The sequence below is a fragment of the Charadrius vociferus genome, unplaced genomic scaffold (assembly GCF_000708025.1).
Source record: "Charadrius vociferus isolate BGI_N301 unplaced genomic scaffold, ASM70802v2 scaffold785, whole genome shotgun sequence".
Classification (NCBI taxonomy): domain Eukaryota; kingdom Metazoa; phylum Chordata; class Aves; order Charadriiformes; family Charadriidae; genus Charadrius; species Charadrius vociferus.
The window spans coordinates 257,326-280,379 of record NW_009648641.1 but is presented as its reverse complement, the minus strand read 5'-3'; the positions used below and the strand labels follow the sequence as shown (position 1 = coordinate 280,379).

Here is a 23,054-nt window from a genome sequence, read left to right as displayed (position 1 = left end):
AACTAAAAGCTTAAAGAATCCCCATGTGAACACATTCATCAACATCTAATGAAAAAATTGTCACACTGTCTTATAGCTGTCATTATTCTTGTTTTTTTAATACTTCTTTCCCATGTGGCAATATCTTCTAGAGAATGGAGCAAGATGTGCATGACTTTCTCCTGCCTCTGTGCTCCTGTACTCTTAATGTAGAATGCTCACTGTCACCTTGATACAGGGTACATTAGGAGAATACTGCCCCTAATAAATATAACAGGGAAATAAAGGACACACAGATTTAGTAAGTAGATAACAGTAAAAATTCAGCCAAAATGTTTATCTCCTCTCATAAATACTTCTTGATGTGTTCAGAACATTTAACATGTATACTAGTCCCTAAAACAAAGCAAGCAACCACACAACCCATCACACAGCTTGTTAAGCATTTTGGGGTTTTTTGTAAAATAAAATAAGAGCAAACCACAATAATCAAAGCAGATAAGTTGATTGAACAGTTCACAAGCATTCAGTAATTTTTTCCTTTATCCTGGAGAGAAGTTTTCGACAGATTACTCTGTGTTCTACTAATAGAGACCTGCTCACTCATGGTTTCACAATAGTATTAACGTCTTCACAAAAGGCCAACAGGAAAAGTAAACAGTCAATGAACATACCATCCATACAGCCACATAATGTTGTCTTGGCTAATGCAGTGGTATCAGCTGGCATGCGTAGATACTTAACTGTGCCAAAACTGCTTTCTTTTGGTTTTGTTTTTTTTCCTGGTATGTTACCAAAATTTGTTTTGTAATTACACAGGTAGACCATCATAAACTATGAGTTCACATCTTTCAAGAGCAATTAATTTATAATTTTAGCTGTTCAAATGTGGAGTATGCCATTAGGAACCAGAATGAATAATAATCCTCCTGCTTTCTTCCACATCTGATGTTGGATCAAGATACCTCTTTGCAATTAAATCAAGTAGGTCACTGTCAGTGCCATTGTCAGAAGCCAATGCCAATGGTTCAGAGGCCTAGGAAAGGTGTATGGAAATGTTACCTCCTAGTTCCGTAACATAAGCTGGCTAACAGCAACACAGAAAGTAACGTTAGAAACTTAAGAAATAAAATTTTTTGGTTTTAGCTTAGTGATACACTGCTATAACACTGCTGTTACTCAAGGTAGATGACATAAGATCTATAAAATGATGATGTACCAATACACTTCATGTTATGCACAAATATACAGTAAAAATAAATTTCATTTCAATTATAGCTTTCTTATCTGAGCTTGTCACTGTAAATTTTTCCCCAATTCTGTTTGAAGACCTCTTAATTTCATTATTCTATATAAATGCTGCTGTTCTGCAAATGCTTTCATGCTCCCTGATCTTCAAATCCATAGTGCTAGATCACGTCCTGTAAGGACTTCATACCCATGTATAAAACTCCTCTACCTCACAAAACAATCAAGGTTTCCTCCTGGTAGACTGAACTGTTTTCTTTTATTTTGGTAGCCTCACATCATTACTTATTTTGTTCCTCTGTCCCAAAGTTTTTGTAATCAGGATCTGAACCTACTTATCCAAACTACTAGTCATAACCTTGTAAACATATCAACTGTTTACATGAATTTAATGTGTTAGACTACTAATGACAGTGGAACCATCCTAGCTATTAATCTGAAAACTAATAAGACATTTTCTTCAGTACAGCTCTTACACTTCTTAGGTACCTAAATAAACAAACGTCACACTAAGGACTAAAGTCTTGAAAATATGAGGCTCTTTTGAGAATCTGGTTCCAAATGCTAATGCTAAGCTATATAGAAAATTTAAATGAAAATTGACTAGTGAGAAAAAAAAAAAAAAAGCGTGCTTAAACAGCATATTTAATTGATATGGCATTAGCTTCAATGATATTTAAAGAACATCGAGGAGCATATCTGTATCATGACGAATGAAGTAAAATTGGAACTTCAGCAGAACGATAAAATTTAATTCAATGAGCAACAATGGTTAGGATAACAAAATATTCTATGCAGCAAGTTTACTGATCCTCCTAACTTTATTTGTGTAGCCTGAAATTGGATTCCATAGAAATGCAAAGTTTTTCAGATTGCTGAGATCTGAACCTTTATCTTTCCCTGCAGGCTATTTGTACTAATCTACTTTTCTTTGAAGCACAGAGCTGTTCAAACTGTTAAAGCTTATTTAAAATGTGACTATAGTTCTATCAGTGGACCCAGATATTTGAATTATAGATTTTAATTATGCTTTTTATACTTTGGAGATGCTTACTTAGAAATATGTGTAACAAAAGTATGCAATTAAAGAGCCTTTATTGCTGCTGATTTGTGTCTATATTGACAGCAAGAAATAGCTTAGTATTTAGAAGAATTTATATGGGCCACTTTTTATTAGCGATTAATACGAAACACAGACTCAGCTTTGTTCTCCTACCTTTGTTAGCATTTTGTCATGAAATCAAAGCAGAGCAAAAGGTGTGAAAATGTGAAATGCCTTATGCTTTAAGAGTGACATACAAGAATATTTCATACTTGAGTAGCAGCCATTCTACAAAATCAATTAAATACATAACTGAAAACTTAGAATTTATTCTTACAGTTTTACCTGTTGTACATCTGATATGTCTGGCTAACTTTTCCAGTTTACTAAAACCAGAGCAGCACAGTTACCATCATGCAATATTCAACAAGTTTTCCCAATGAACCAATGAACAAATAAAAGCTCCTTCACTGACTGAAAGTGCCGCAACCATAGTTAGCATGGCATCAAGACTGACAGAAAAGGCAGTGCCAATTATAGCTGGTGGAGGGAAGCTACTTCAGCAGTCCATTGTGTGATGCAGCTATGGGTTGTCTACAGATCGAGGGAGGGGGAAGAGAAAAAAAAAAGGTAGAATAAGCATAGGAGTAAATGGTAAAGGTGAACTCCATTTGCTTTTCAGGGTATTACTGGATAGAAAGAAGGAGTGATTTTTAATTAGAAAATCATCTTGTACCATCAAATACCCTTGGCAATACAGTGGAAAGAGATACAGAATAAAGCTAATCCTCTCATCACCAGCTTGACAAGATTTACACAGCAGAAATTACATAAGGACATTAGCAAAGACCTGGAAATAGGAGGTGTTTATAATAGACAGTTGTGTTTTTTCCTGAAATTGCCAATTTTAGCTTATCAGAAAAAAAAAATGGTTGAAAACAGAAATTACTACAAACTACTTCAGAGGAAACACAGTGTGTGTGTCAAATATCCTATCTGCCTCAAAATGTGTTCCAAAATCTGCACGCACATGCTCACACATATACTCAGTCTTATTTCTTTCGAGTATGAAGTTAATTATATCATTGACTTCAGTGAAACTGGTGATTTACAATACTATTTAGCGCGAAAAAAGTGTTCAAACAACCTTGAAAGTCCTTAGAGAAGTGTAACAAAGCAGAAGAATTTAACTGCTTAGGGGTATGTATTAAAGACTGCTGCATTATGCAGCATTTGTGCCTGTTCCACAGTATGTCCTTATCATTTCACACTATGCTTAGGCCAGTCTAATTGGGACTAAACATCCCCTCTGATACGTAGATGACCTTCCAATGTTTCAGTTTCCTATGTAGATTCTTTCAGTTTCCAGCACACTGTGGATAGTCCATAGAGAAACAGGATGCGAACAGCTAGAAATTTTTAAAAATTGGGTAGTTTTTTCCTTTACATTCAGGTTTACTCTGGGAGTGGCATTAGGAGTCTTAGTTATTGGTGTTTAGAATTGTTCCTAGGGAGAAAAAAAACCCTAAGAAAATCAGATGTCAAAGGCATTTGGGGTGGTCTTTGGGGTTGAGAAGAAAATTCTTGGCAGCCTCTGATATCTTGGATGTAGAAATAAATTCTTGTTTGCTGTGAAGTTTGAATTCAAGTTTTCAAAGAACCCTTAAAAATATGAAATTTTAATTTAATTTGCATTGTCTTGCCACTAATATAGTATTTTCATGCACAATTCTTGATGGCTCAGTAACTAGTGGGGTAGCTATTCATGTACTGTATTCATTAGTAAATTAAGATCTCATAAAAAGTAAGTAATGCGTAATCCTTAAACACATTAGTTGTGAAGACCACCTTCTGCTTCTGCCTGTGAGGAGTGTGACCATTCCTCATGTCACAGCACGAGAATTAAATCTCCATACCATTGTTCCAAATTCCACCATTTGTTATTAGTGATAAAAACATGTTTCTTTATGTCAGAAAGGAGTTAAATAAATCCAAAATCCTAATGCTTTTGCTGGATTAGTCTCATCGACAAGTCCACAGAGGACACATTTATAGTTTTATACATTTTCCTCTGTGTATGCCTGTCTATTTACAATGAAGATCAACATGCCATCTCATGCTAGTCTAAATCCAGAAATTTCTGCAGTCAGTCAGTTCAGACCCTTTGCTTTAACTACAAATTGATTACTTCATCTGAGATAATGAATTTACTATCCCAGAAGACTAATTTATAGGTAACTCCTTGCCATTTTTGCATAACGTTGTTACAGCGATAGTGTTCTGATTTTCTGGACCTAGTAACAGCCAAAGGGTAAATAACTAGAGGGGCTTTGCCCAGAGTATCTGTAATGTGAAATCTTGCATTTTGCTCCCTTATTGCATTTCAGCATTGATTAAAAGTTGTTACCTACCTCTGTGGCAGGAGAATAATTTAATGATCTTTTTTTCAGTGAAGCAGAAAAAATAGCAACTGCATTTGATTCTGAGTTATATGCTATCAGCCACCTTCCACTGAACATTTTGCTAAGACCCAACAGTTAAGTGAGACAGTGCCATATCTCAGGAAATTACACACTGACAAGAACAATACTGATGAATAGTGTTAAGATGCAGAGCAAAACTGTTCATGTTGTCTGATTCCCTGAATGGTGAAAGCTACACAGCTTCTCTCATTCATTCTTAGAATCAGAGAATCATAGAATGGCTTGGATTGGAAGGAACCTTTGAAGATCTTCTAGTCCAACCCACCTGCCATGGGCAGGAACATCTTCCACTAGATCTTGTTGTTCAAAGCCCGATCCAACCAGACCTTGAACACTTCCAGGGATGGGGTATCCACAACTTCTCTGGGCAATACATTCCAGTGTCTCATCACCTTCATCACAAAATTCTTCCATATATCTAATATAAATCTACCCTCTTTTACTTTAAAGCCATTGCTCCTTGTCCTGTCACTTCAGGCCTTGGTAAAAAGTTTCTTGCCATCTTTCCTATAAGTCCCCTTTATATACTGAAAGGCCACAATAAGATCTCCCCGGGGACTTCTCTTCTTCAGGCTTAACAACCCCAAATCCCCAAGCCTTTCTTCACAGGACAGGTGTTCCAGCCCTCTGATCATCTTTGTGGCCCTCCTCTGGACCAACCGTAACAGGTCCATGTCTTTCTCGTACTGGAGGCCCCAGAGCTGAATACAATACCCCATCTGGGGTCTCACGAGAGCAGAGTAGAGGGAAATAATCACCTTCTTGCTTTGATCTGGGAAGAATAAATAATTCAATGAATGTAATATGTCCCAGCAGCAACACCGGGTGTGACAGCCTTCCATGAGAAAATAGTAAAATATAATACGGATTTTGGATGTAATATCCAATGCCCAAAACTTAAAAAAACTTTTACCAAGCATAAAGCTGTTCTTGTTATATTGTGTCAGTCATATACACCCTGTGTACTTTGTGGTGTATTTTTATGAAATACATGTAGTGTTTTATATGCGTTCAGTGTTTATACTTCATGTATAATGTGTAGTGTTTATATGCGTTCAGTGTTTGTACTGTTTAGTACAAACTTACTAACTTACTCCAGTAAGCTGGTGCATTTTCAAGTCAGTATCATTAGAGATTCTTACCAGTCAAGAATGCAAGCTTTCTCATTTAGGCTGATTCTACATTTGATTTAGTCTGTTTTTTTAAAAACTGGGGGCTATGCAACTGCATTGTGGTAGCAGATATAGGTAGGTGTTACAGACATATGGCTATATCTCTTCCAAATAATTTTTGAACTCACGGTCCAATTTCAAACAAATTTCAGCAATTTCTAGACATGTTAAACCATAAATCACTTTAAAATTATTTTCACATTTTATGACCACAAGTGATCACAAAGGCACTCCTGAAAGTGACCCCACAGAGCTGAATGTGACTGCAAAAGAATGACCTTTTTTAAACACCTTGACTGCAAGATAAGCTCCAGTCAGATCCAGTCATCAACCAGAAGACACAAACCTGTAGGAAAACAGTCTGTATCTATCTATTATGGAACTCAAAGAACAGCTGGTTTCCTGTAATTACCCTGTGGGTATTAAGCTCAAGCTACTTTTCTCTTGCTCTGCACTCAGTAGTGTTAGCAGGCAATCACTCCAGTGGTGTTTCCACAACTGGCATTGTTACCATCATTTTCCTTTGTTTTCTGGCTTTAAGGGATGTTACTTGCCAGATTAGCACCTTCTGAAATTACTGTTTTGTGAGCACATTTCAGGATGATCTCACATTAAAACAGAGAATAAAAGCATAAGCCTTTTTTCACCACAGGTCAGAAATGTAGATTTCACAAGGATAAAACCACCTCATATCAGGTACGTACTGTCTTCAGACACCGCTACCGGCCACACTATTCCCCACCCCCTCAAAAAAAGTTCTGTTCCCTGGCTGAATTCTGAGATATAGCTACCAAGTTTACTTCATTAAAATTGACCTTTTCCTATGGTTTTATTCCAATTACTGTGACAGAACCAGTACTTCTCAGGGGAAGATAAATATTGACTCATGCATATCAACCATACATAGGAATTTCCAAAGATTCAAACTGAATTAGCAACTGGAGTCATGTGACTTCATTTTTTGTTGCGTAGAAATTTGCCGTATCTCACTTTGTATTAGCATAAATACCAAATGAAGACTGTTTTATTGCTGTCAACAATGATATAAAGTCTTGCAAACTTATTCGTGGTTTGGAATTCTCATGTTTTAACTGTGAAGACAGGAGAAATAAGAGTGAAATAAGTGTGACATATATAAAATTTTGTCTCCCAATAATTATAGAATAGGTACATACAGACTTTTTTTAAAGTAGAAGCACACTTATTTTTGCTTCATTTTAATGTCCTAGTTCACAAACATTTTAAGTTTAAATGTTACTGCTAATTGTATTTAAATTCCAATAAATTACTATGGTAAAAATTCCTTTTTAAGTTATTCATATTCTATCAATCTCATTGCCTGGGAAAACGACCATCACACTAATATTTTTTTTTTAAATGTTTGTTTCTTTATTTTGTTTGTTTGTTTGTTTTGTCTCTTTTACCATAAAGGTGAGTGTCAGGGGACTTAATATATTGTACTGATATCATAGAATCATAGAATGGTTTAGGTTGGAAGGGACCTTAAAGATCATCCAGTTCCAACTCCCCTGCCATGGGCAGGTACACTTCCCATAGACCAGGTTGCTCAAAGCGCCATCCAGCCTGGCCTTGAAAACCTCTAGGGATGGGGCACCTAACACTCATTGATGGTTTTGGTACCAAGGACACGCATGCCCAAGTCACAGAGAACTTCAGTGTCAGAACCAGGAAACAAGCACATAAGCTTGGGCTCATCCAGGCCAAGAAGACATCAGCAAAAATAGGCATAACCATTACTTCTTCAGGAAAAATTCTAAATAAACAGATGGACCTTCAAAGTCCATCCAGTGTGATAAACACTTTTACTAAAAGGAAAACCAAATTTCAGAAGCAACTCGAATAAAAATATCTTTCAAATACTATTCCATCCCCGACACAAAAAGAAGTGAAAAGACAAAGGTGTCCTTGAGGAAATTAGGACAAAGGCTAGTGAGCCTTTTAAAATGCATATGAAAGAACTGTTCAGGATCCAGTTGTTGTGTTGCACTCACATGCTGTTAGTCATAACTTGGGCACACAGGTGACTGAACTCAGCACAAACTTATTTCAGATTCCTTGGAAGTTAGGAGTTATGCACAACTTGTAATGTTTTTCAAACAGGAATATTGACAGGTGTCATCAGAGAGTTCACTGTCCAAACATAGGCACATATTGTATCCACAAATGAAGATCCAGGTAGAAAATCTATGGGAGATGAATTTCACATTACACTATCACACAAGGAATCTGTGGAAAACTGGGAGTTAAATATAGAGCTTCTGTAGCCACATACATGCATATGTATTTTTTCTGTACACACATAGAAAAACTATACCTTGTCAAGGATAATTTCATTAACTATATCCAGAATCATATGGAAAGACAGAGAAAAAAAAAAAAAAAACTGGAGCAAAGTGATAATAGCCTCTGTATGAAACAGAAGGTTTGTGTTAATGTGTTTCAGCTACAGACTGTCAGATGTCTTTTATTGTAGCCAGAGCTCAAGTTTAATGTAAGTGGCATAATCTAGACTTGACCAAAAGCATGGGAAAATGCAGTAATATTTGACAGAATGTTTCTGACAGAGGCATTTTAATACAAGGATCTAATAAGGAAAGATATTTTGGCATTGCCAGTGTTATGGAGAATATCTAGACTCCTGATTCATCAGGACGTGTCCATAGTAAACTTCCTTAAAGGCTCAAAGGCTCTTACTCAGACACCTGACTGTGGAAGATATAAGTTTTTCGTTCTAATAAACAGTATTCTTCTCACTGCAAAAATGTGAAGTAATAAACTCATTTATTTTCACTCATTATATCTATCTATATATATGTGCATGTATATATAAATATAGATACACATACACACACATGCACACACATACCTACACGTGTACATATATGCACACATAAATATATACAAACACGTGTTTATATTCACACCAATTTACTCTGACAGTAATCACAAATATTTGGGTCCTAGAAATTAGCAAATGTACAAGAACCACAGACTACATGTTTTCCAGTTATGTATTGAGTCTCATGGTTTGCTACCAAAAGCATCATTAGATATTTTAAAAAAGGAAAATGGCAGCAAACAGTTCTTTGTAACAAGAGACCTCACTATATTTTTAATCAGTTGAAATTAATAATTTTTAGTTTATTTTGCATGGTTAAATATGTGACATGTAGGCAACAGACTTTATTCTGTTGTTAATGTGGGTTATCAGATTGGTTATGCTCTGTAATGTTTAGAGTTTAGTTTTATTATTATATCCTATAGCCAGTATTTTATGTAAATGGCTAAAGATGTGGTTTAAATAAAATGCAATTAGACATAACTGGATAAAAATCTGTTATCTCTATTTACTTTCTATTAATAGAGCATATTTATCAGTAGGCAAAGCTGGTATTGTATTTGAGTTCTTAGTAAAACATCCAATTCTACTACTAGCAGACTAGATAAGTTAAAAATCCCTATTTGTTAAATTTCAAGAACTGTGAGAATATAGTTCAGAATTAGTTAAAATACAAATATTTATTTGAAATTCCTCACATCTCAGATTCTGCTGATCTTTCATAATATTTGGTAGAATGTCTTACACTTTTGATTTAAATTTTGTTACTCATATAAGTCAAAATCTGTATATGTGCTTTTCCCTTGAGAAATTAATATTCATTACTTAAAGACAGATGCTGTCTATTCTATGCATGTGAGGCCTGCATACACAACTTCTAAATTGCTAGTGGGCTTTGTGTGTGCACTTTTCAGAGCTCTCAATATATCAAATTGTCTGGTGAGTAAAAATATCTTCTCTTCTCAAGCTGCATAAATAAAGTAGAAATTTAGAGTATCAAAAGATGATTTGAGATACATAGGCATTAATGACTTGGAGAACACTATTATCTGTAACAATCATATTGGGATTCTGGGGAGAATCAAGCAACAAGACATTTTTTTGAATTATTGCTTTTCTTCACAAGGGTCTCTATTGGAATGAATCTGGAGCTACACAATAAAAATTCACCACTAGCATAATGACTACTAAAACCTGTAGAATCAATAAATCAGAGCTAAAATACAACTAAGATTTGAATTCTGAGACCACAACCTTAAGTCAATGATAGCAGAAGAAAATGACAAAAAATCCTGATTAAGTAAATCTGATGTCTGTTGTTCTTTTTCTGATTCGAAAAGGCATAAATGCCCTTTTATAGAAAGAATCATACTTTCCAATCATTTCCACTGTCTTTCTATTCAGAAAATGTTTCTGTGCTATTCATTTCTTTTCTCGGTGCAAGATAAAACATGCCATCCATATAGACATAAAATATGGACAAAAAGAAAAACCTGAAATCCATTCCGTTTGGAGATGACTACTGACCTAGCGGCAGTAAGGAAAAATAACAATATAGAGGTTAAAACGAAATCACAGAGAACTTGATTCAAGTAATAATAGTAATAATAAAAAATATTTTTTTTTTTCAGTAATGACAAGAAATCTTGGTAATTGTTTTTCCCCTTTATGAAAGTTGTCAGCATTTGAAAAACTGTACATCTTGAATACCAGTGATAGTACTAGCATGGATATTTAAACAAACATGAAAAGGAAGGGCTAAGGAAAGACCAAAGACCCAACTAACCAAAATCTTCAAAGAATTAATGAAAATTACCTGATTTCATGCCCAAGATCATGGCAGACTATCCTGCTGCCTGAAGAATTAATCTATTATTAGTGTTAAACAGCTTTTATACTACTTCAGTGATTGCATGAAACCATTAAGTTGCAGCCTCTATTACCCTAATTTTTTTAGGGCAACTTAAGTGGTTTGTGAACTTACTAACTGAAATGATGACACATCATATTCTCAAAATAAATGTTCTTTGTTCTAGGGGAATGTATCAGTAGGAGGTTTGATGTAATAATTATCCTTAAAATATTAGATTTCGAAAGTGGGTATGTTCTGGAAATGGATTATGGTAATGTCTACAAAAAATAAGATACACTCTTTTCCTTACCATTTGAGCTTCCTTAGGGACTTTGATTAAATACACCAAACAAATAAGATGAAATACAAAGACAGATTGTCAAAACACAGGCTCCTGCAGTGTATTATAAAAAGAATACAGAAGGCAATCTTGGCATCAATATTCTCTTTTGTTGCCAGGCTGAAACACACTTGTGTTCTTGTCAAACAAACTGACTCCCGAGAACACTCCTAATCCTGCTGGCCTAGCCAGCACCGTTCCCTACTATCCTTCCCAGCACTAGCACTCATTTATCTCATCAAAAGAAACTATACCCTTGATTTGATTCCAACAAAATGGAATGAGGGGATATGGGGTAGGTTTGACACTGGTCAGTGGCAAAACAACATAGAGGCTTTTGAATGTTGTGGGATTAGGCTCACTTATACATTTTTCATTGTTCGCTGAGACTTCTGCAAGATTCTGTAGGAATGTGCTCTTGAGTGATAAGTGCTAGCCCTTTACCTAGAGCAGATGACTTCTCTGCTGTGCTGCCTCAAATGTGTAAAAGAGCTGGAAAGAGCATCTCTGGGCCCCTCATTTCTGTCTACCCTTCTTCCTTGGCCACAAGTGTCCATGAGACCTCAGATTCTTTTATCATTGTCCTTGAAGATATCATTTATCATTGCACGTGGAGATATTCCTACATGGAGCAGAACTCCTGCATAACTGGGATTGTGGAGACAGACCTAAAAAGGTGTCCAGTCCTCATTTCCTGCAGCTCTGGTATCTCTAGTATCCATCTGAGAGGTCCCTTAGGCTCCCAGCGACATTGGAGGTAGCCCATACGTCATAGCCATAGGAACATCAGTGAAAGACTGCTTCACCTTTGTAAACATCCATTCTATGTATTTTTCAATCCCTTGAGATTACTGGCAAATGAAACTAGGCTCTGGTTATAATTCATCTAAAAATATTCTTTTAAATTTTCTGTTATGTATCCATAGCTTCTCAGTTTAAATTATGTGTTCCTTTTTTCCCATCTTTTGACAAGTATGTACCTTCCAGAGAATTCCCTGGTCAAGAAACTAATATAATCTTTATAATAGGAATTGCTAATTGTAAAGCATCATTACCTGATATGTGTTTAGGCCCTAAAAATAAAACAAAAATGCTTTCCTGTAAAAGAGATTTGCATTTGAAACAAAGGGCTGGAAATTAGATGATTTTGCATAACATCATCCAGGTGTTGCTAGACCTGGAAATACAGTCATTTAAAGCTTTTATTTTGCTCAAGTATGTAATTATTCAAGCAGTTTCACCAAAGCCAGTTATTTAACTTGTGTCATGTCTTTGTTAGCCCAGCTAACTAGACAAAGAGAGGCTGTTAATGTATATCACAATCAGTAATGAAACTTACTAATATTTTTCAGATCCAAAAATTCTTTTAAAAGTTACTCAACTGTAGGAAATTATTGCTCTTTGATTCCACAGGATCAAAATAAGCATCTTTTTGTTCTGTGTACCTATACTGCCTGTAATAATGAGGCCACAGCACTGGACTACAAATACTATTTTTTCAGTGGAAATCTATCAACTTGCAATCCCAGAAACTCTCTTTGAGCTGCTGTTCTCTGTTCACAGCCTATGAGCCACTGGATTTAAAAATATGACTTTGTGCATCTAGTAGCCTTTTGTAAACATTCTGAGAATGATGATCTATCTGATTACTGTGTCTTTTATCCTCCAGGCTGAATGGAAAATTCCCTAAAGCAAGCTGACCAATTATAATGCGGGCCAGAAGCAATTTATTGATACAGTGAATTTCTGGAAAAGTCAGACAGAACTGTTCCTGATATTTATTCCTTATTGATATGGCAATTGTGGAAGATAAACTTCACAGAATCACAGAATGGTCAGGGTTGGAAGGGACCTCTGGAGATCATCTAGTCCAATCCCCCCGCCAGAGCAGGGTCACCTACAACAGGTTGCCCGGGACAGCGTCCAGGCGGGTTTTGAATGTCTCCAGAGTGGGAGACTCCCCAACCTCTCTGGGCAGCCTGTTCCAGAGCTCCACTAACCTCAAAGTAAAGAAGTTCCTCCACATGTTAAGATGGAACTTCCTATGTTCAAGCTTGTGCCCATTACCCCTCGTCCTATCATTGGGCACCACTGAAAAAAGACTGCTGCCATCCCCCGGGCATCCTCCCTTTAAGGATTTGTAAGCATTAATGAGATCGCCCCTCAATATGCTTTTCTGTAGACTAAAGAGACCCAAGTCCCTCAGCCTTTCCTCATATGAGAGATGTTCTAATCCCCTAATCATCTTCGTAGCCCTACGACTTGCTTGCTCTCTGGTGCATTTATAACCCCAGTTCCCAGTTGCCCAGCAGTGACACTGTGCATACAATTCAATGCCCAAGGAAGCAAAGGCCCTGAAGAGTTGAAGGCAAAGGTTGACCAGTTTGCTAAGCTACCTGTTGAAAGCTACCTCGTCACCTATTAGAGGTACAGTTTGCTGACTACAGCCCATTTCTTACTTCAACTTCTACAGTACTAATTTATGTCATTTATTTCTCTGATGTATCCTGTTCCACTCCACTGTCAATACCTATCTCACCTTTTGTGGGTTTTGTATGTAATGGAAATTGAGGTCCATGGCTGAGAAATGAGCTCCTGTCTTAGTTTCCAAAGAAATAATCTTATTTTAAAAAGAAAAAGCTCTGATGCTTCCAGTACCAAATGGGCCCTTCCAAAAAAACTGTCAGTGATGATGGCATCTAGAATGTGATCAAATCAATAAGAAATAACAGCACCAAGAAATGGCATAATATTGTTTCCTTAGACATTTGAGAGGTATGACGGAAGACACCTCTTTTCAGCCCTCCATTTTACTAAACATTTGTATTGGAAGAAATTGTTGAAGGTGTTTTATTAATTCTTCTCAATGCCTTAAAATTCCTAAATTATCAGTTCAAAACAACCTCAGGAATACCACAATGAAATGCCATTCAAGACATTAGGGTGAAAATTACAAATTGGGGCATGCTGATGCGTATATCTACAACTGAACCCCGCAGGTTTTTTATTACGCAGTCTGTCAGGAATATACATGTGTGAAGTCTAGTGATAGCTGTGGGCTAAAATATGTTGATAAGGAATAAAAACCACAATTCTAATGCTGTCTCTACTTAACTTTACACACAAGTGTTAAATATATTAGTGCGTGTTCTACTAGAGTCTTCAGTCTTGCTCACGTTACCCTGTATGTTCAGTCATTCAGTTACCAGAGGATTCAGAACACGAGAGGAACCCAATGTATCCTTATAAAAAATAATCTTTAATCTGATAGCATTATTTTATAATCCTTTTTTTTTAATTGTTCATGAACAAATAAAAACCCTTTTAAAACAACCTCTAAAGGTTCTTTTAAGCCACAGGAATACCATGTTGCACAGAAGTACTCAGTTCTTCAGGAGATTCTTTTTTTTTCCTTTTGCAGACTAGTATTCTACACTTGTTAGGGATCTTTACCTCAAAGAGATTTCAATGGTTACTAAAACCTAGTCCACTATTATAAGCACTGCATCTTTTAACCCTTTCCCCCAATTCATAGGATTAGTAAGGTTTCGTAACTTAATATGTCCCATAACTATTTTACTCTTATGATTAGAAACCTTTTTTAAATTGCCAGCCTAAATTTATTTATAGCTAGTTTATATCAATTTCGTTTTATGGCGGAGATGGCCTTTGGTTTAAATAGTTCCTCTCATTTCATGATGTGTGTATTGACAAGAATTGTATCCTCTTTCAGCTTCCAATTTATTTTTTTTTCCCCTAAATGCACCAAACATTTCAGCCTTAAAAGAAAAAGCTAGGCTCTTCCTTCCCCTGATTTTTCACATCTGTTTCAGATTTTAAATCATTTTGCTTGAACAAAACTACACAGTATCCCTGAGGAGATTTCCTCAGGACCTTATTTGATAGCATGAATACTTCCCTATCTCTGTAGAAATTACCTCTCTCATACAATGCAGGTTCTTTGCATAATTTCACAATCAGTCTTTCCATCGTGGTAACCTCTCATCTCACTCTGTTTGGATTTAAATTCTTTTGTCTGGGTAGCTGATTTACATAAGAGGCACAGTACTCCCATGGTGTATTAAATAACAAATTATAAACTTGGCTTTCCTTGCCAAAATATTTACTGGTATTAACTACAGGAGCCACCTCCCATAAAATATTGAAACAGCATTTCCACTAATTTAGAGGTTTTCAGCAGCCATCCAGGTGCTTTCCTGGCATTTCTTTTCATAGATCAGTGGCAATGAATGACACCAAAAACTGTGGCAATTATTAAATCTCCTGCAGAAGGATATTTCCTTCAAAGAATTATAGGGAATACCACATTGCCACATAACCAACATAACCAGCCCACCACTCCCAGCTTATAACAACGTTGGTAACATCATTTGCAACTATTTATTGTTCTGCAATACCTGATTAAAACATTATTACATATATATTTGTCTCTTTCAGCTCTATCCTGTAATGTTGAAAACTCCCCTCCTTGGGGAACTAAGCACACTACAAAATCAGGTTCGTTGCCTATGGACATAACTGATCTTTAATGTATATTATAAAATAATAGCTATTATTATTATTAAATTATTATTATAAAATATGGGTGACAGTAGATTTTCTACTGCTACCTTCACATAATTTACGCATCAGTTAGTTTTATCACATGGTTGTTCTATGTTCTGAAGGCCAGATAGGGAGATAAGGCAAAGTGTAACTTTTATCTTTAAAAAAATATTATGCTTAAGTTAAGACCTCTCATAAGAAATTCAGCTGTTGTTAATAAGTTTGCTTCTCAGTGCCAACCTTTGGCTTCATCTCTACAATTTATAACAGATTCAGTGTCAGATGAACACTTGTTTATCCACCAGGGAGTGTGGATACAAAGCAGTTGGTTTTTGCCTCATGGGCGTACAAACAGTTGGGGGGAAATAGAAATGCCTGCACAGAGTCAATATAGTGATAATTTTTTCATGTGTTTTAGTCTAAAAATTGGACTCTATCTATTTTAAATGCAAACAGGTTATATAATTTAAGACATCAAAAAAATAAGGCTACTGGATGTTATCGAAAGCAATTGCCATATATGTTTAGGTGAAATTAAACTTTAAAATCAGTCTGTCTCCTGTCATGCAAACAACAGGAATTAAACAAGTAGAACAACACTGTTTTACTCAACAGCTGAGAAATAATGACAATGCTTCCATCGAGTTTCAAGTAATCTTCATTTTAACATTCTTTGTTGTTCTCTTTAATATGTGCCTGTTATCTTGATTTTAATAATTCTATATATTTCACGTGTCCTTGATCCCATTCAAATCAGTGTCAAACAATGGTGCAGAACACAGGCCTTCATCTCTGGCACTTCAGTATTTACATAAATATACATTACTCAATTTAACCAAAAGCAGAATAACATGTATTCTCTGCTTTTTAGTATGATCTTGATTATAACAGGGAATGTTATTTTGAAATTTGAAAAAATCTGGGAAGTTAATTACTTAATTGAGATTTTCTTTTTTTCTACATCATTACTGCCTCTCCTGAGACTGCCAAAGGAGGGGAAAAATAATGGGAATCAAAATTTCATTCTAGTAGCTGCACAATTTTTCCATTGCTGGAAAACAAAAGTCGTACAGCAGTCGCCTGCTGAAATCTCCTCCAACACATTTTAAAGTATGACATGCATTATGTGGAACTCAATGCTGATTTTACATTATTTTTAGTGATAGCATTTAATTCCTGTTAGTCATAAACACCTAGTCCCAGTGTTAGGTTGGTTGTCCTGAGCTAGTCCTCATGGGCAGGAGTTAGGTTTTGGCAGAGAGATGCATTGGGTCATTTTCTGTGTATAGCTTGCATGTCGTTGCTTGGAGACATGGAAAGAGAGCTGTTACTTGCCACAGTCCCATCAGTTCTTATGGAACCAACTCCTTGCCCAAAAGAGAGGTACACCTTGAAGTAGTCTACAGCTACTTTCCACATTTGTGCCATTTAAAGAGAAAAAAAAAAAAAAAAAAAAAGGAAAACAGAAAACAGAAAAAAAAAAGGTCTTCAGTAATTTTCTGTCTGACCTGGCATGGATGTTGAAATGAAGGGAGATGACTTTCTTTCCCCGTTACTCTTAAAATGTCTGGTCTCAGGTGTGGACTTTAATGGCTGAAGTGAAGAACAAAGGGAAAACAAACCCTTCTGTTAGCACGGTTTGGAGTGGCACTTTTCTTTCTTGTTAACATGATTCAGCTGAGTCAATGCAGGCCTGTGTTTTCCCCTTCCTTACCTCTCCATTCAAATCAGGACTGTGTCCCCGAGGGATTGTTTTCATTAGGTAAAAGATAGGTGGGGGAATGAACAGACCAACTAGACTCCAGATCCTTTAGCCTGGGAAAGCTTGTAGAAAAGCAACAGGGATTAAATTTATAGTATGTGGTTTGTAACAAGGTCAAGCACTACTTGCTGATGGCACCATATTTTACAAGGAAACTTTGCAGTAAGGTTTGTATTTGTAGGACTAAATCAAAAAATGCAATTTTTCTTTTGATTCAGGTAGCTTGTGCCCCTATTGTCTTCCCAGCTCATTTCTTGAGGGGAATAAGCAGAGGATAGACATAAACATAAGAAACACTTTCCGTGGGATTGTATAAATTAAAGTCAATTGAAACCTATGCAAAACCCCAAATATTAGAGATATTATTACAGTTTTATAAAACTTAATGTTTCTGTAGTGATGGTTGAGAGGAGAAAAATTCTCAAAGACCTGATTGAAAGAGCTGAAATGAAATACAATTCCATCTTTCATGTTTTTAGCAAGATAATTTTGGTTCAATGTTGACTAATACAGAATAATAGGAATAAAATATGCTGCCTCAGTATCTGCATTACTGGCTTTACATTATTTGTCCTGACAACTGGCTTTTAAAATGCAGTAAATACTGGGCAATGCTGTTAAGACAAGCCACTTCATCAAGCATATTTCCAAATCACACTTTATTTTCAAAATGTGCTTAATTTCTCTATATATGACAAAACAGCCCGCTGCAAAATTGACCTGCAACAGAGTGCCCTCTACTGCACATATTTAGGAAAGGAAAATAAAGCAAGTTCCTTAAAAATGAAATCTTTATGGACTGAAACCAGCAGTTTTTTCTCAGGCCACTGGACATTGAACTAAAGGATGGTATATACATATAGGCATATATCACTCTTACCTTCTTCTCAAGAGCTGGATACCACTAGGGAATAATACGCATGAAATTCGCACAAAATGCTTCATGGTTCTAAATGAAATGAGCAGTGTCTTTCCATACCATAAATGGTTTATGTTTACAGGTTGGAGAGTTATTAGGGAAGTTAACAACCTATCCTGCATTGCCCTGCTGCCACCCCTTTCTCTTTTCCGACAGTAGGGATCTATAACAATATGAAATTTTTTCTGCTTATAGATTTGTTTTCTCAGTCCTTTGTCTCCCACACTCCCTCATTTCTCCCCTTCTTTCTATTTGCCATTAGGTCACTACTGTTAAACCAAACTCTCCTTTTCATTCCCATGAATTCCCAAGTTATACTTCTTGCAAATTATGAAGAAGATATTTCACCAGTGCTGTTTCAAAAGAGTGGAAAATGACAGGTTACAAATATATCATGAAAGCAATGACAGCAAGGCACAAATTCTCAAGTACACCTATACTTTTGAAGTCTTCCCCTGTTTTTTCTTTTCTCAGTCTGAATTGGGCCAGTCTAATGCTGAGGTTTGTGAAGAAACAAACACCTGCAACTTCTGTTAAAATTCACAGTGGCTCTTATTGCTCAGTCCCTCAGGGATGAAAAAACTGCTTCTCAAAACATTGGTATAAAATAGCATGAAATTCCTTAAGTCACTTTCAAAATGCCCTGATTTGTACAATGAAACCCATGCTTTGCCAGCAGTATCTGTGGAAACATACTTTCATTCTTAAAGTCTCAGTTTATGTCTTGATGAGCCACACTGAAAGCAATTGAAATGGATCTTGCTGAGTGATCAAAGGTGTTCTATGTTAGCCCTCTGAAATTGAAGACAGTGTTTGAAAACCTGAGGATATTTTTGACTATGTCACTAGGGCAGAGGAGAGGTAGGTAGTAAACAATGTTTTCCAAAGCAACGTAATCAATTACCAAAAGTTTTTTAAACAAAATAGAAACAACGCAAGCAGGCATTTCTGTAGTACACAGTATATATATGGCTTTGGATATATTTCAGCAATGAACTTTGTGTCTATGGATTTGTTTCCACATCTAAAACTTTCCCTTAAAGAAATCCTTGTTGATAATTTACAGCTTCTAAGGATGATATCTCTGTAATTGCTTTCCCTTTGCTTCATACCTGTAAATCTTGTATCTTGTGCTAAATCCCTGTCGACTTCTGTCCACAAAATCTGTGTATTCCTGTGAGCGATGGAAGGGTCCCTTATCAGAGAGGAGCCAGTCGAAGGGGCTTGTGGCATGCTGATCCGAAATAGCAGCAACTGCTAAAACCCAGCAATGAAGACTCAGTGCTATCCACTCCCATAGAGCCATCAGAGAGAACAATTCAGCACCAGCACTGCATCGCCATATCATGCTTCCACTGGGGACTTAGAGCCTTCATTCTCTTAGCTTTCCCTCAACACCTAGACAAAATACACAGTCAATTAGATAAGCATACACTAGGCATCCCTTGGAAGTAGAAACAAGTTTCTTTTTTTTCAGGTTAAAGAGATAGTGGCCTCTACTTTATTACATTTTACATTAGCGCAAACCCCACTAGGATAGTTGAGTGGAGTGTTTCAGTACTTCAAATGCTGTGAAACCAATGTCTTCATTAACATCATCAGTGATAATATTTACTGTTGAAGGGAAGCCTTCACAAATTGTCAGGGGAGGGATTGTTGAGGTTTTTTCCAATAATGCTAGTCATTAATGAGAAATATGCAACACAAGAATTATTGCCTGTTAGCATCAGTACAAAATCATTCAGCAATGTCTATGCATAAGGTTGTAGTTCAGATATGGGACACAAAATAGATGAGATTCAGAAGACACAGATTGCTTTCTATTTTTATGTCTTTGGAAGTCACTTCATGGTTTGTCTTCACTGCAAACATAGTTAACAGACTCATGTTATTCTGTTCAAACTAGCATAGCTGAACAAAAAGTGACTGCATTGTCCAATAGCACTGGAGCTAACCATGGTGATGAATTCAATGAGTTATTCAAGCTCCAGACGCTGCAGTAGCCCTAACAGCAACACTTGACTTTCAGTCCAATTTACTCCAACCCAATGGATCAGCCCAGAAACACTATTTAAATGGAGCCTAAAAAATTGTTTGTGTGCCCAATTAAAAACCAAGTACTAACCACAGCCTCATGTAGAAACTTAGTGAAGACAAGCCACAGTTTCTCTCTATACCTCAGTCCAATATCTGTGAAATGAGATAACGATTCCATGTCCTGATCAGATTTTGTGAAAATTTCTATGCAAGAGCATGAAGTTGTCAGAAATATTGAAATGACAAAAGTCCTGTAGATTCCTAAATATGTAGAAACAATCAGTCCTAGTTTCCAGTGTAAGGTAAACCAGCACAGAATTAATTAAAATATATTAATATGCAAGTTTTCATTTTTCTAGCCAATGAATTTACAGGGGAAAACATTTTGTTAATAAACATTCACTGAAAACAGCACTCATTATGACATTTTTTACAGTGCCCCTTGCTATGATTTTTTTTTACTTGGCAGGAAAATTTCCTTTACAGTCAGTAATTCAGTTTCTAAGGGTACCCTAAATGAAGGACGCTTCCAATAGAACAGTTCTGCAACTGCACATTCAGTAACACCCATCCTTTGTAATAGAAATGGTGTAGCTGAATAAATATGCTCTGTGCATATATTCAAGACATTAATATTCTGAAGAATCTGTTGTACAGACCATAAACAGGCAGGAAGTTAACTGCCTCCAGAAGAGCACGAAAGTTCATACAAACTAACAGAATATACAGTCTAAGAATATAATAATCTGCCTAGAAAACCAGAAAAAATAGTCAAGGTTTATTGTCTTTTTAGGCACAAATGTAATTGTTTGTAACATGATTTGGACCTGATGCTGCAAACAATAAATGTGTAAGTAATCTGGCTGAAAAAAAAAGACCCTATTCATATATTTCATGCTGACCATATGCCAAAGCACCAAGTTGTAACCGTAAATGGTTATGAAGATGTAATAGTTTATGATGATAAAACACAGATTGCATTAATTTTATAAATCCTTTTGAAATGAGATTCTAGGACTCCACAACAAAAAGCTCTCTAACTTGTATTTATACTCTTAAGCAAACACTTGTATGCAACAAGCCTGCAGATCTGTGTATACTGTATGAGGTTTCAGTATCATCTCCCTGGATTGGTGCTTTCTTTCTTTCTAAGGTTGAAGATCATATATATGAGGTTACGCTATTGTGTAACCTTCCTCACATCATATGAAAAAGCATGCACAGATCTGTAGTAAAACTCAAAAGCAATAGATTGCTCTCCTGGCCCTTAAAAGCCATGATGATCATTTAGTTGCCGTTTCCTGTTAAAAATTGGCTCAGTGTAAATGAGGAAGACATGTTGGTCACTTGCAGACAGGCCAGACCAGCTTTTGCATCACAACGGAGTGAAAATCCAGAAATGCTTCTGTCTCTCTTCTTAGCAATCAGGAAAAAATACATTACACAGCATACCCATTCCCCTCCATCATTCTTTTCATAGACTGCGAAGACGCTGGTCATAATTTCTTGACATAATGTGAAGCTACAAAAAGCATGATGAGAATTTTAATTTTCATACCTACTGCTGTTATAAAATTGCTAGCTAAGACATAAAGTTCTATTTTTCCTAAATTATCGTTTCTGTTGAAAAAATCATGTAATGTTTAAAATTACAAGAGGTAGGAGTTTACTTTTTGGGGTACTTACTAACAATAAAGTGTTTCAGGCCACTAAACTATAATGATGACTAATTGAGTCCCTTTTGAATTAAAAATGTTAATATCAGGATTGGAAAATTAATTACTTTGTATATCTTCTTGTATATCATCTTGTATATCATCTTCCCAAAACTAGATCAAATGAGAACTTGAAAAGGAATAGTGCTCTATGCTTCCTTTAATGCTACACCTCATGGCATGTCATAAACTAACCACTTTTACACCTTTTATTTACCTCTTAAATACCTTTAGAGAACTTGTGTAGTTACAGAAGAAAATAATCTCCTTGTTTTGAAGATATATGAAGATATTTTCCAAACAAGTATAAATATATAGATAGTCCTTAGGGAGAGTAAAATTTGTGCATTTCTAACTGATACTTATCCATTTGTCTGTATTGCCCAATCATTGTAGAGTCAGCCAGCATGGCAGTAATTCCTATAACACCCTTGATTTAACAAACAAGGAACTGAAGGCTAAGATTTTTTTAAGCTATTAAGGGGATTTAAATGAGTATTTCCTATTAAAAGATAATTTAGAAAATTTCTCCCTGATGAATTTTCCTAAGGTTACAGTGTGAAAAATATCTCAAAATTTTAAATATTCAAATTCTCTAATGAATGCAAATACCCTGAAAACATTTTTCAAATACCGTTGTAGACATGTGGAACATATAAAGGTTGTAGTTACAACAGCCATCACAAAACTCCAGGGAAGAACAATCTGAATTAAATTTGCCATAGAGCACCTGCTGGTTTCTGGGTGGGTTGTGAGAACTGAGAAATGTTAAGTAATGGACCTGGTGGATTTAAAAGTGGAGAAGATGCTCTGTAGATAAGACATCTTCAAACAGAACTGTCAGGTCAACAATCTGCCTCTTCAAAGTACTACCTTAGAGGGCAATTATCAGGTATAGATACTCTGCACAATTACTTTCTGTTATCCCCAGGGTCTCACCCAGCTACGTTTTGCAAACGCTTATAAGTTTTCAGTCCTTCCTCTTCTAAATTCTGAGGTTAGAGTTCAAGAAGCATAATGGGCTAAATTCTTTGTTAGAAATCTGTTGTCTGGTCATTGGTATTAATGCAGAATGAATG

At 36.0% G+C, this 23,054-nt stretch overlaps 1 protein-coding gene across 1 annotated transcript in view; it reads right to left on the bottom strand.

Moving 5' to 3' along the window:
* BRINP3 (bone morphogenetic protein/retinoic acid inducible neural-specific 3) overlaps positions 1-19,571 on the bottom strand; it is a 212,151-nt gene extending 192,580 nt beyond the window's left edge. Inside the window, exon 1 of the mRNA XM_009886361.1 lies at positions 19,336-19,571. Within this exon, the coding sequence (XP_009884663.1) occupies positions 19,336-19,571 (236 nt within the window). The remainder of the gene's footprint in view (positions 1-19,335) is intronic.
* Positions 19,572-23,054: the final 3,483 nt, after the last annotated feature.